The sequence below is a fragment of the Berkeleyomyces rouxiae genome (assembly GCF_048999995.1).
Source record: "Berkeleyomyces rouxiae strain 22BRR77 chromosome Unknown BrBRR77_ptg000012l, whole genome shotgun sequence".
Classification (NCBI taxonomy): Eukaryota; Fungi; Ascomycota; class Sordariomycetes; order Microascales; family Ceratocystidaceae; genus Berkeleyomyces; species Berkeleyomyces rouxiae.
The window spans coordinates 668,505-681,363 of NW_027396502.1; the positions used below are offsets into that span (position 1 = coordinate 668,505).

General features: G+C 54.6%; 3 protein-coding genes across 3 annotated transcripts; 1 reads left to right on the forward strand and 2 right to left on the reverse strand.

Annotated features, from left to right (window-relative positions):
• Positions 1-226: 226 nt before the first annotated feature.
• Positions 227-2,060, reverse strand: BROUX77_007475 (uncharacterized protein; the record flags this gene model as incomplete). Its single annotated transcript, XM_073752573.1, has 2 exons — positions 227-1,695; positions 1,766-2,060. The coding sequence occupies 2 exons, from the start codon at positions 2,058-2,060 to the stop codon at positions 227-229; spliced, it is 1,764 nt and encodes a 587-aa protein (XP_073601768.1).
• Positions 2,061-8,245: 6,185 nt separating this feature from the next.
• BROUX77_007476 (uncharacterized protein) lies at positions 8,246-9,903 on the forward strand (the record flags this gene model as incomplete). The annotated part of the gene is made up of 3 exons (XM_073752575.1): positions 8,246-8,280; positions 8,748-8,982; positions 9,049-9,903. The coding sequence occupies 3 exons, from the start codon at positions 8,246-8,248 to the stop codon at positions 9,901-9,903; spliced, it is 1,125 nt and encodes a 374-aa protein (XP_073601769.1).
• Positions 9,904-10,230: 327 nt separating this feature from the next.
• BROUX77_007477 (uncharacterized protein) lies at positions 10,231-11,302 on the reverse strand (the record flags this gene model as incomplete). Its single annotated transcript, XM_073752576.1, has 2 exons — positions 10,231-10,485; positions 10,568-11,302. The coding sequence occupies 2 exons, from the start codon at positions 11,300-11,302 to the stop codon at positions 10,231-10,233; spliced, it is 990 nt and encodes a 329-aa protein (XP_073601770.1).
• Between the last annotated feature and the right edge of the window lie 1,557 nt (positions 11,303-12,859).

The following is a 12,859-nucleotide window of genomic DNA, read 5'->3' on the forward strand; positions in this document are numbered from 1 at the left end:
AATAGAGGTAAAATGTGCAGAGCATGGAAGTGGCAGAAGGGGAATAGTAAAAAGACAAAAGCACGCATTAGAGTGTCATGTAAACATGTCTTTGGTGGCTGCCCAGGACCCAGCAGCGTTGTGTCAACACCAAAGATGCAGGAGATCACAGCGGCTGAAGTGCGTCCACAGAGCCAGACTTGGGGTGTGTCTGTGTAGTTTTTGGGGTAGAGAGACTTCGGCCCGCTTACAGGCCCGAGTCCTCCTGGTGGAAGGTGGCCTCCTCATAGTAGGCGTTCCAGTTGGTGCAGGTGGGCTCCAGTTCGCTGTCGAGGTCAAGGGTCGACTTGATCTCGGAGACCTTTTCGACAAACTGGACCGACAGGCCGGAGCCGACGTGCCAGGCAATGTGGCAGTGCATGAGCCAGGCGCCGGGGTTGTCGTTCTTGAAGGCCACAACCAGCCAGCCGAGGCCGGGCAGCATGGTGACGTCGCGGCGGGTCGGGTTGGAAAAGTTGAGCGAGGCGGTGTCAGTGGTGGCGTTGAAGGTGGTGGCCGTGTCGACGGTGCCCGAGCTGCCCAGGATGTAGAAGTCGTGGCCGTGCAGGTGCATGGGGTGGGGCAGGGCCAGCTCGTTGTTGATGACCCAGTACGACCACTCCTGGTCGTCGGCAACCTTGAGTACGTTGAGCTCGGTGGGGTAGCTCTCGTTGTCGTCGCGGATGTAGGCCAGGGTCGGGTAGCCCCAGGAGATGTTCATGGACGAGTTGGAGACAGTCCAGTAGACACGCGACTCAATGTCCTTCCAGGTCTTGGTGGTCAGGGAAATGTCCAGCGAGTCGTTCAGGTCGTCGTCGAAGCTCTCCGAGGGCACGGTGACGGACACGTGGGGGACAAAGTCGATCAGGTCATCGCAAGACTGGTCGGTAGGCGCGGTGCCAGAGCCGGTGGGATTGGTCTCATCAGCGCCCTCGTAGCGGACAATGGCAGCGGGGAAGTCGATTTCCGACGAGCCACAGAGACCGTTGCTGGGGTAGGTCATGTTGAACCAGTAGTTGCTGACGTCCTGGTCGGCGGTGATGAGCACATCGAGGCGCTGGCCAATGGCAAGGAACACCTGGTCGACGGTGCGGGGCTCGACAGGCACAAAGTCGGTAGCAACAATGGTGAAGTTGTGGTTCTCCAGCGTCAGGATCATCTCAGCATCAACCGAGGGGTTGATGAGGCGCAGAAGATGGGTCTTGCCGGCAGTCAGGTTGATGACAGAGTAGGAGCCGCCGCCCTCGGCGTTAACGTTGGTGCCGTTGAAGAGGATGTTGTCGGCTGCGGGAGGGATACCGGGAGAGGGGATGATGACGGTCGAGTAGATCTCCTCGGCAGTCTTGTAGTAGTAGTCGGTGATCATGTACGGGCCAAGATCAATGTCGTAGTTGGCGGTAGTAGGGCCGTTGACAATCAGGGCACCAGCGACACCGCTGCCGTACTGGGTGGAAAAGTGGGAGTGGTACCAGGAGCTACCGTACTGCTCAGCGCGGAACGTGTAGGTCTTGCTGCTGCCGGGGGCGGTAGGGCACTCGGTGATGCCGTTAACACCGTCGTTGACGTTGTTGTTCATCATGGTAATACCGTGCCAGTGGGTAGAGGTACCGTTGTAAGTCAAGTTGTTGATAACAGTGACTTCAAGGCTGTCACCCCAGTCGGCATACAGAGTAGGACCTAGAGAGCGGACATGGTGTTAGCGGTGTGTCCAAGACAAGGGCTGTTAGTGTGAGAGAGAAATGCATACCGGGAAAGGTGCCGTTGATCAGCATGCCAAGAGGCTTGACAATGCCGTCCTGGTCAAGATTCTCACCCTCGGAGACGACAATGGTGTACTGGCGGGTGACACCGGTGTCGGGGAAGCTCTCCATGTAGTTGGTGTCGATATCGTAGCCATCAGACCAGCAGGTGCGGTTCTCGGCGGTGTTGCAAGTCGAAGCGCGCTTGTAGACATTGTCAAAGTCCTGAGTGAGCGTGGGAATAGCCAGCACCGACTTGGCGGCAATGGAAATGCCGCCAAGAGCAAAGATAGAACCCTTCATCGTGAAGAAAACGAGAAGACAGAAGAGATGGGCGGGGAGCAAAGCGGCCAGTAAAGCACACGCAGAGAAAGAGACAAGGGGAAGCGAAGGTGAACAAAGAGAGAAAGAGTGGAAAAGACGAAAGAAGTAGTGCGGAAGCAGGATCTTATTAATGTCGAAGCCAGTGACCTGATGAACAAAGGAAACGGGAAAGCATCAAGGGAGACCTGCGCCGGGTCTTTATACAAGATGGATCTCGGCAACTTTGACGACGGTGGTGAGAAGACGACAAGCAGACATGACAGCAGGCCAGCAGGCCAGGCCCATGTCTCCTCGCTTTCTCCCACTCCCACTCCCCCCCTCGCTTCCCTTGCAGCCGACAGCGAGATCTCTCGGGCTTGGACTCGCCGAATCTCTCCAGCCGTCAGAACCCAAAGTGCACCTGGGCAGGAGCAACGAGGTTTGGCCTCTCGTTCGCTGTGGCTGCTGGCCACCACTGCCAAAGTTTGCCCTTGTCCTTGCCCCTGCCGCAGCCCATCTCCAGCCGGCTATAGCAAGCTAGCTATGTGCATATCTGCACCCCGAGAAAGCCACTGGCAAGCTCTCTCTCTGTCTGTCTGCGTCGTCGAGCTTGGGTCGTATTTGGCCTTGCTTCTGCTGGCCGGGCGGTAGGTAGTATGCTCAGCTCGTCTACCGATATCACGCCAATCACAGGCTAGACTTACACGCCTCCCAACGCTTGACAGGCTCCAAAAGGTAATCGTTAGAAGCCATGTGCAGAAGCCAGCCGATAAATTCGGGGATATTGTAGCTGCTGGTGGTGGTCGCTTTTTCCCGCACGCCCTCCCCCTGGTTCCCTGGCTCCCTTGATGTGGCATGCTTGCGCACGCCCCCCTCCCCCGGAGCCTCTCCCTTGTGCTTGTTTTCTCTTTTCCCTCTGGTGGTGTGGTGTGGACATAACCCTAGGGAGACCGACTACATCACAAAAGAAAGTGCAATCAGATATATCAGACTGTGCTTAACTGTTTCTGTTCAGGCTGATGGCGAAGCCGGCAAACTTCTGTTTTCTCGCGCCAACGCCCCATTACAACGACCGCAGCGATTGGGTATGACGGAAGTCAACCGCGTCTAGTCTAGATAGAGTGTCTTATTGTCTGCTTCGGGACTTGGTGCACTTGTACACATCTGTTCAAGTCCAAGCCAGCCGCTTGTCTTTGTTCTGTCTTGAAGTGTCTCTCTAGTTCATGTCGACGTCGGTCCTGTCAGGTCGACATGAGAATTGACTAATTCGCTGGCTAGTTAGAGCAGACATCGTGTTTGCTTGATATCTTCGCCACCTCGACGCCAGTGGGCTATTCTAAACGAGAGTCAAACGATCACCGGTTGTGTCTGCAGATGGGACAGACGGGGAAGGGGAGGAGGAGGTGGGGAGAAGGGCTTACAGGCACAAGGATACATACAACAACTGGCTACAAGTTTACACGCACGTACCGGGCAGGAATAACTAGCATTAGTTAGTTGTCGATGTGTGTATGTGCGTCTCAAGGCCGGCGAGGAAACATCGAAACCCAGACGTCATGGTTTCATCTGGTTTGTTAACCACCGGCAAAGTGGGCTAATGGTGGTAACCATAACGGTTGATCCATGCAGGGCCTGTCCCTGCGAGCGAGTAGAGCAGCGCTAGCCCTAGCAGTGCCCACATCCCATTGTTCTGGTGTTTGGTGTTCTTCTAGAGTTTGGGAGCTTGGGTTACGCGTCGTGGCCGAGTCTCCTTGTCTGAGGGGGCACGAAGCTCGGGGACCATGGGACCATGGACATACAAACAGCCTTTTGCCAGGGAGAAAGCCCAGGTGAAAAACGTGTATAATTTCTTTTTTTAAAAAACTCGATGGAATCGAAGCAAACATTGACTCCTCGCTAGCTGCGCCTAAGCACAGAGAGTCAAAGTTTGTTTGCTTGCTTGCTGGAGGGAGGGATGGGCGGGCTTGTTCTCGACACGCCCCTCGAGAGGGCTGAGGAGAGATATAAAGTGCACACGACCATTGTACAAGTGTATTTACTTGTACTATCTGCATGGTTATTGGTACAACTATTGGTGCGTGTAAGGTAACTCTACTCTGACTCTGACTCTGGTACACACACACCCACAATCAAAGACACGGCAAACATTATCCCTGTTGGAACCTCGACCCCTGTCAGCTTCTCGTAAGTCGAGGAAAAGGAAGCAGAAGACGAAGGCGAGGAAGGGCGTGGAGTGCTTTGGAGCTGAAGATATCGTCTGTACTGCTGTTTCATCCGTATCTACAGACAATGCAATACAATACAAGACATCTGTACATTCGTCCAAGTGCGATGGCAACCGGCCTGGAGGATGCCGGTCCCGAAAAGACCGACGAGACCGACGGAACCGACGGCAGACAGGCGCAAGTGTACGTTGGGGGCCACTGCGCCGAGTAGAGTTCTCGGGTGCCGTCACACTGGCTGGCAATCAAGGAGAAAACACGCAGCCGATTGGCTTGTCAACGACTGCAACTCTTTGCATTGTTGCTGCCAGCAGTGTGTGTCATAGCTTCGAGGCGGAGTGGGTGCGGAAATTTAGGGTAAACAACATGTAACTGACTAGTTGGCTACGCTTGGACTGGGCAGTTGACCAAGAGTATGCAGGTTCGATCAAGCATAGGTCTAGAAGGGCACAAGGACGACGACGACGACGGCGACAACTAACTACTTGCACCAAAAGTCAAAAGTTGGTGTGTGTCTGTATCTATCTGCAGGCCTCTCGGACTCACTGTTGGGCTCCCCGTGCTGACCCAGACTCTGCGCCCCGGAGATATACTTGTCTGCAGCATGGAGCTTTGGGACTTTGCCAGAGCCCGTATGTAGATGGATCGACTGGCAGACGGAGTGGTAGAATAGTGAGCCCAGCCAGTGTATTCTCTGACTTGTGCGTATGCATGCAACTATAGTTAGTTACTTGGTTGCATATGTGAACTTGTACATGCACGCCACGTCTACGTCGCTCCAGAAGATCACAACGCCAGCAGCTCAGGTGCAGCAAGTCTCCCTCGTTTCATGCAGACGTGGTGGAGAGCCCTGGGGCTCCATATCACCGATCTGATCTCCCTGCCAGCAGCAGTCTGGAAAGGCGTTGACACGAGCGTAGAGGCAGTGTGTTAGTAGAGACAGCATACGTATTGCACGTCCACGGCAATCTACAGACAGACCACAGACGTACGCGGCCGCAATTTTGGCGCATGGAAATAGGCGGCTATCAGTACGTTTGTCGCAAGCAAGTTCATGATCCGAGCGAGGTCAGGGAGAGGCGTGGCTTGGGGTTAGCACAAGTACCTGGCGAGCAGGCAGGACAGTACTACCGGGGCCGTGTATAGGATGGATGTACATACATACATGTGTAGTTATGGCATGGGCATGGGAGCAAAGACGGGATCAGAGACAGGATGAGATAAGATACAGGGACAGACAGGCAGAGGGAAGTACACTACAGATAGACTTTGACAAGCCAAGGCCAGAGGTGTGTGTGTGAGAGAGAGAGAAAATGCTTGTATGTGTGGTGAGTTACATATGTATGTGCATGTAACTAGTTAACTGCATACAAACAAACATGGGCTGAGGGTGGTTGAAGATGCGGTGCCTGTAACACCACGCCCAAGACTAAGACCAAGGCCAAGACCATGCCTGTATTTGCGTCCAACTACACATGTAGATATGTATGTACATGTATGTATGTACACAGAACACGCCGAGTACACATCACCGTGTTTGCTTGCTGGAACACCACTCAGGACACAGAGTTGTTTGCTCCAGAGCAGGGCAGGGCAGGGCACAACAGGAAAAGACAGGGGATGGGTGCCGTGGCAGAAATGGAGGACTCCGGCCTTGTTTTGTTTGCTTACATGTTTGCTCGGGTGTGCCAATGTTTGCCTGCGTCCAAGGCGAAAGTGGCTTGATGCTAATGCATCCGCACAAACATCCAGGGCGTATTTCCTTCTGACCTTGCTGCTCCATACGAGCCGCTGGCCGGCCTCCAGAGGCGCAGAGAAAGGGAGCATTCGAGTATTATCGTGGTGCCGAGCTGCAGGCCTGCCAGACATGCAGCGAGCTGCGTCTAGAAAATGTCGCACGAGCGGCGTGCAAAGAGCGAGGAGGATGGAGGGAGTCTAGGGGCCTGGGCGCCTGAGGCCCGCGGACTGGCGAGATGCATTATCACGGGGACTCGTGGGCGGCCGGCCGGCGAAGTGTGGTCATGCTGGCGTTCGGAGATTCTGGAGACGCAGGTTATGCCCCCGAGCAAACAAGTCAAATGCGACGCGGTCAGGGGGGGCGCTTTTTTCATACAGTTTGGTGGGTGTCGTGATGTTTTTCGGGGGGGCGAATGGAGACAGCTGGAGGTCAGTAGAGAGGGGCTACCAGAAGAACCACTAGAAGAGCCACCAGAGGTACCACCAGAGCTTCTATTGCCTCTATGGGCGGCGATACTCGGCCGGCTATCTACAGGATCTCGCAAGCCTAGCTCCCAGAGTCATGGATATGCCTCGCCCGTTTGACTCTGTTCTATCGCCTCTACCCCAAGCCCCAGTTCCTCGTTCACGTCCATTTCGACGAACGCTGTGCCACAGTCACCTTCGGCTTCGAGAACCACCATCGCCCAGACGAACATTCCAGGGTCTGCCCCCATTCTCCTTTGCAGTCCTCTGGGGGTTGAGTCCGGGGAGAGACACGTGCAGATGTAGCTAAGAAAAAAGAAAATAGGCGGAAAGCAAAGACAGTTGTGTCCCATTTGCCAGCATAGAAGCAGCTCCAAGACAGGGAAAGACTAGCCCTGAAAGTCCTGGTGGAGCCAACTATCATGAAGCTTAATCACAGCCGAAGTCGAGTCTGCATGGGGGCCGCGCCTTTTTTGCCGGCTGACGATGTGGCCCGTTGCCTGTTAACCCTGTGTCCCGTTAACCCTATGTCACTGTAGCCCTATTTAGCTCCCGGTGGTCAGCGCCCCCAGTTTTGTCCCTGACTACCGGCCGACACAGCCAAGCTTATTGTACAAGTGTCCTCTATAGGTCCTCTAGCCCGAAGTCAGCCCGAAACGAACCCTGCATTAGGGTTGTCAGCCAGACTCTGCCGTCTGGACCCATCCGCAACGTTAAAGTTCTGCCGTGCAGATTTCAGGGCACAAGATGCTGCACACGGCCGCATTGTCTTTGGATGGGATGATAAAACTTGTACACAAAGTAGTTGGTTAACGACAACAAATGGGGCATAATTCTTTTTCGCCCGCTTTGCTCACTCGCGCTTTGACATGGTGCCTGCCAATGCTTACATCATGCGTATGCGTTAGGGTATATACAGCCCTAACACACTACTGACCGCTGGACTGTAAGCGGCTGGCGTAAGGATACGAGGTAAAAGTGGTGATTGGCGGGATTTTCCTCACGAAGCCAGCCGCGGTGAGGATTGTCGCTGCTCAAACCCGCCAGGCGCGGATCGAATGAGAGAGTGCCGGCTGTTGGCTGACGCGACCGCGTTGCCTGGAATGGCGGGCAGCGGCCGACGATCAACAAAGCAGAGACAGACATGGCATGTCTTGTGTCTAGCGGCACTAAATGCACCATTGTATGTCCAAGCATGCACACATGTGTGCCTGTGACTGCCGCAGAGAGCCCTCATCTCTGGCCGTTGCAATCCCGAGCACTGATTGTCCCGCAAATGTTTCACCCGACATTGCTCTACTACAATGCAGCGCTCTCCACTGCCCTCCAATGCGCGGAACGCGTTTCGGACTGGCCGCTTCAGGGCTTAATACGCTACGCTACGCTACAATACGCTACGATACGCTGCAGCTGGAGCTGGGCCTGGGGCATAGGGCAGCTTGTACCGATGTATCATATACCTGAGTTCTGTATAATTCCAAACCCGCGCCAGCCCCACACGCTGCTATTCTGGAACAAGGAAAGCGAACGGGCGGATCGAAGGCCCTACATATATCAGTACAGGTGTATCATCAATGACCGCTAGCGATTGCTAGCAGCTTCTCTCCCTCTTCAATCTCACACAACTCACGCAATCCGCATACTCCCGCGCCCGCACCCGCACCCGCACCCATCTCCAGCCTTTGCCTGACGCTCGTCACCAGCCTCCAGCCAAACCCACCGCTGTCCGCCTCTCGACCTCATCTCTGCCGCCCATCCAAAATGAAGCTGGCAACTAGAACCATTCTCGTGACCGGGTAAGTTGTCTACTTTCTATTTGTGTGTCCACTCCTGTGTCCACTCACCACGCATGTCCATGGGCGTAACCACGCAAAAGCGCCTCCGCGAAAGTGCCTGTCAACTCTTGATGCGCCCGATTCTGCACCCATGATCTGTCAAGTGGCTGCATATACGAGATCTCTACCCTCCATCGCATGGCTCTCCGTTGCTTTGCACCTTTTGCGCCTGACTGCATCTCCCCCCAAGGGCCCGAATAGCCCCTCCCTAGAGCCGACGCACACTAAAGCCTGCCCCCATGGCGGCCTTTCAAAGGCCTAATAGTTGGGGGCTCTCATGGGCTGCTCATGCTCGTGTTTAGCGACACGATAGCCGCACCTCGTATGGCACAAAAATACATGTCGCGCTTTGGTTTGTGTGCTGATGGGCTTGTTCTGCTTACTCGCTAAAAAAAACCACCTTGCTGACACTTAAACCCATCCCCCAGTGGAACCGGCTACATTGGCTCGTTCACCGCTCTCACTCTGCTTCAGAATGGCTTCAACGTCGTCGTGATCGACAACCTATACAACTCGTCTCTGGTCGCCTTGGACCGCATCGAGCTCATCTGCGGTCGCCGCCCCATCTTCTACAATGTTGATGTCACTGACCAAAAGGCCATTGATGAAGTCTTCGACAAACACCCCGAAATCGACAGCGTCATTCACTTTGCTGCTCTCAAGGTACGATACTGGCTGCATCTCGTCCCCCTAACCAACCCTAGTCTAACCCTGTATCCCATCATGCAGGCTGTCGGCGAATCTGCCGAGATTCCTCTCGAGTATTACCGCGTGAATGTTGGCGGCACCGTCGCCCTCCTGACTAGCATGGTCAAACACAACGTCGGCAACATTGTGTTCTCGTCCTCTGCCACTGTGTACGGCGACGCCACCCGCTTCCCGGACATGATCCCTATCCCCGAGCACTGCCCCATCGGCCCCACCAACACCTACGGCCGCACCAAGTCGACTGTCGAGAGCGTCATCAGCGACCTGATCGAGGCCCAGCGCACCCAGGCCAAGAAGAACGGCCAGCCCGAGACGGTCTGGAATGCCGCGCTGCTGCGCTACTTCAACCCCGTTGGCGCCCACCCCTCGGGCATCATGGGCGAGGACCCGCAGGGCGTGCCGTACAACCTGCTCCCGCTGCTCGGCAAGGTCGCAACGGGCGAGCGCGAGAAGCTGCTTGTTTTCGGTGACGACTGGGACTCGCGCGACGGCACGGCCATCCGCGACTACATCCACGTGCTCGACCTGGCGCGCGGCCATCTCGAAGCCCTCAAGTTTCTCTTTGAGAACAAGCCCGGTGTCAAGGCCTGGAACTTGGGCTCTGGCCGCGGTAGCACAGTATACGACATTATTCACGCCTTCAAAAAGGTCGTGGGCCGCGACCTGCCGTACCAGGTTGTCGAGCGTCGCTTTGGTGACGTCCTCGATCTGACCGCCAACCCCGCCCTGGCTAACAAGGAGCTCAACTGGCGCACAGAGCTGACCATGGAACAGGCATGCGATGATCTATGGCGCTGGGTCAGCAATAACCCCAAGGGCTACCGCCAGGACGCTCCAGCCGAGCTCGTTGATGCTGTCAAGGCCAAGAAGGCTTGAATGTACAATTGTTTTCTTATACACCAGCTATTGGGGATTCCCACAAGGGGGACCAGGGATTATTCAACTGGAGAAAAGTGACCCTTGTTTTTCGCTGGCTTTGTTTTTTCTTTTTGGTAGTTAACCAGGGATTGTCGTCATAACGGTTGATGAAAAGCCACCTGCACGGGGTCCGAGGACCAAGGTCCTTTTTACGAGTCTTGAATTTAGTGGTCCACGCTTATTAGTTATGCTTGGTCAATTAGCGAAGTAACTTTTTATCTTATGTTTCTCAATGAAGTAAAAAAAGCTCTCTCGAGCCACCGTGGTAGTCTCATGATCCTTGCTCTAATCAATCTTCAAGAGCAGCTTGCCTACTGTTTTTCGGCTCTCAATGTCCGCATGAGCCTGAGCAACATCGCTCATTGAATACACTTTGTGGATGGCCACGTGTAGCTGTCCCTGTGTAATCTTGTCAAATAGTTCGACCGAGTACTTGTCCAACTCTTCGCGTGTTGCGACGTATGCATTGACTGCTGGACGCAGAAGCTTGATGTTTTTGGGGGTCAGGCGAAAGATTTCAACGGGCGGCACAGCACCGGACTTGGGAGACAAGGTAGGTTAGTGATACCATTATGAAGATGGACGTCAGATCAGTGTCGCTCTGCTCGGATTACACACTTACAGCATTGCCAAAAGAAATCAGTGTGCCCTTGCGCGCAATCACCTCAATATCACCGTCAAATGTTGCTTTTCCCACTCCGTCAAAAATAACATCCGGGCCATGGCCCTCAGTGCTCGCCTTGACCTGCTGCGCCCAATCATTCGCTGTAGAATCCAGGACCACATCGGCGCCCAGGCCCTTGACCAGCTCGCGCTTCGCTGCGCTGCTCGCTGTACCTACGACCTTGGCACCGACTGACTTGAGAAGCTGCACCAGCAGCCCGCCAACGCCGCCTGCTGCCGCATGGACCAGGGCCCACTGACCGGCCTGTACATTTGCTGCCTCGCGGATCAGAGTCCAGGCCGTCAGGCCCTGTAGGAACACAGCGGCTGCCGCGTCTAGCGAGACCTCGGCGGGCACGTGCACGAGCGACGTCTGGGAAACGGCCGTGTACTGTGCATCGGCGTCGGGTGACATGTACACAACGCGGTCGCCGACGGAAAATCCGGTGACGCCGGGTGCGACTTGGACAATGGTGCCGGCGGCCTCGCGGCCGAGAACGTGCGGGTACGAAGGCGCCTTGTAGAGTCCGCTGCGGAAGTAAGTGTCGATGTAGTTGATGCCGGCAAATGCGTTGCGCACCATCACGTGACCGTCCGGTAGGCTGGGGACATTGGCAGTGGTGTTGTATTGCAAAACATCGGTGCCGCCGGTCTGCGAGATGGTGATGGCGGCTTGGACACTGGGAACGGACATTGTGGCGGCGCTACAGTTGAAGCTGATTGGAGCTGAAGTGATACTGTTATGAATAACTCGGCCTGGAGTAGGAAAACAAGGCAAGTTTTATGGCTGTTCCCACAATATGCAATGATGAGGGGTAAAGACGTGAGATGTGCGCGCGGCTGTCAAAGCAATTACCCGGAACAGCATCTCTGGAATGTGGGTCTGACTTATAGAGTGGGGCCGGGTTACAAATACAAAGAGCAGCCATGAATGGGTGGAGGTGGAGTCTAAGCCTCAAACCCACTAGCTACGTAGTTTTGTACATAACATCCAAGCGTACATATGTATGTAGTTACATCTGTATACCTCTGCTCTACTGCCTGACTCCCATCCTCACGATATGGGCTCTCTGGGCATCACCAAGCCGACTCCCAGAGTCTGTTTCCATGGCCCTGCTGCTTTGCCAGTCCAGCCTCGACCACTATGCCAGCCCTTGTCCCACTGAAGCCAGGGCCATCCGTGTCATGGCCAACGCTTTTCAGGTCTCATCTCCTCAAGCTCTACTCTACCCTACCTCCAGGAGTGTGCATGATAGCCGCGCGCGCCCTGGCCTGACTGCCGGTCTCCAGATTCTTTGAGTCGCTGTCCTCGGATAAGGCGAAGGTGTTAAAATAGCGGCGGTAGGGCTGATCGGACAGCCCTCGTGGCTGTCGTCTCTATACAAACATAGTTACTTGTATAGGAAAAACCCGCCGCATCGGTCCCACGCCCTCCCTGTATGGCGAGTGACTCCCGGCGTCTGGGTATAGCCGCGGCTTCGTTGACGTTCCTTGACTTGCCTCTGCAGGGCTCTTTTCTTTTCGTTTCTTCTATTGTAATCTTGCCCATTTTACTGTTTGTTGCCTCTTGCATCTTGTCCTCTTTGCCGAGCTGGGCGTGGTGGTGGGCGTGCACATATTTGAGCAAGTTTAAGAAGGTTTTGTCTAGGGCATATCCAGGCTGGGCTGTTGACAGCTTTCGCACACCTCCCATCAGGTGCTTCCTTTGCCGTCTCCTCTGTCTTCTGCATGTCGTGAGAAGAGGAGTAAATCTTCAACTGCCGTTCCGCTGTCACTTCTTTAGCTCACACTTGTGTATACCCCCTTCTCTTCAGCTTGGAGTCTCGTTAGTAAACTCTTGACTCTGCACTCCCTCAACCCCCCTCCCTGGCTTGACATGTTGGAGGAGAGAAGGATAACATATGGCATTCTGCGCCAAGGCCATCTCTTCACGTCGGGACGGGCCGAGTGAGATGTGCGTTTGCGAGGAATGAAGAAGGCATGCTGCCAAACTATCACGACGGACCCTGTTGTAATACAAAGCCAACTACTACCCATAACAAGATGCAGCAAGATGCAGAAAGCAAACTCTCTTGTTAGAGATTTATTGGGCTTTCCTTACAGAGCAAAAGATGGAGACTCACAGGGTCGTCGAGTCTGAAAATGTTTGACCTTGAGACAATGGTGGTTTGTTCACTTTGACATAACTATGCTTGTGTGTGGATAACTAACTACTTGACGTCAACAAGATCTAAGATCTTAGGGTTTAGAT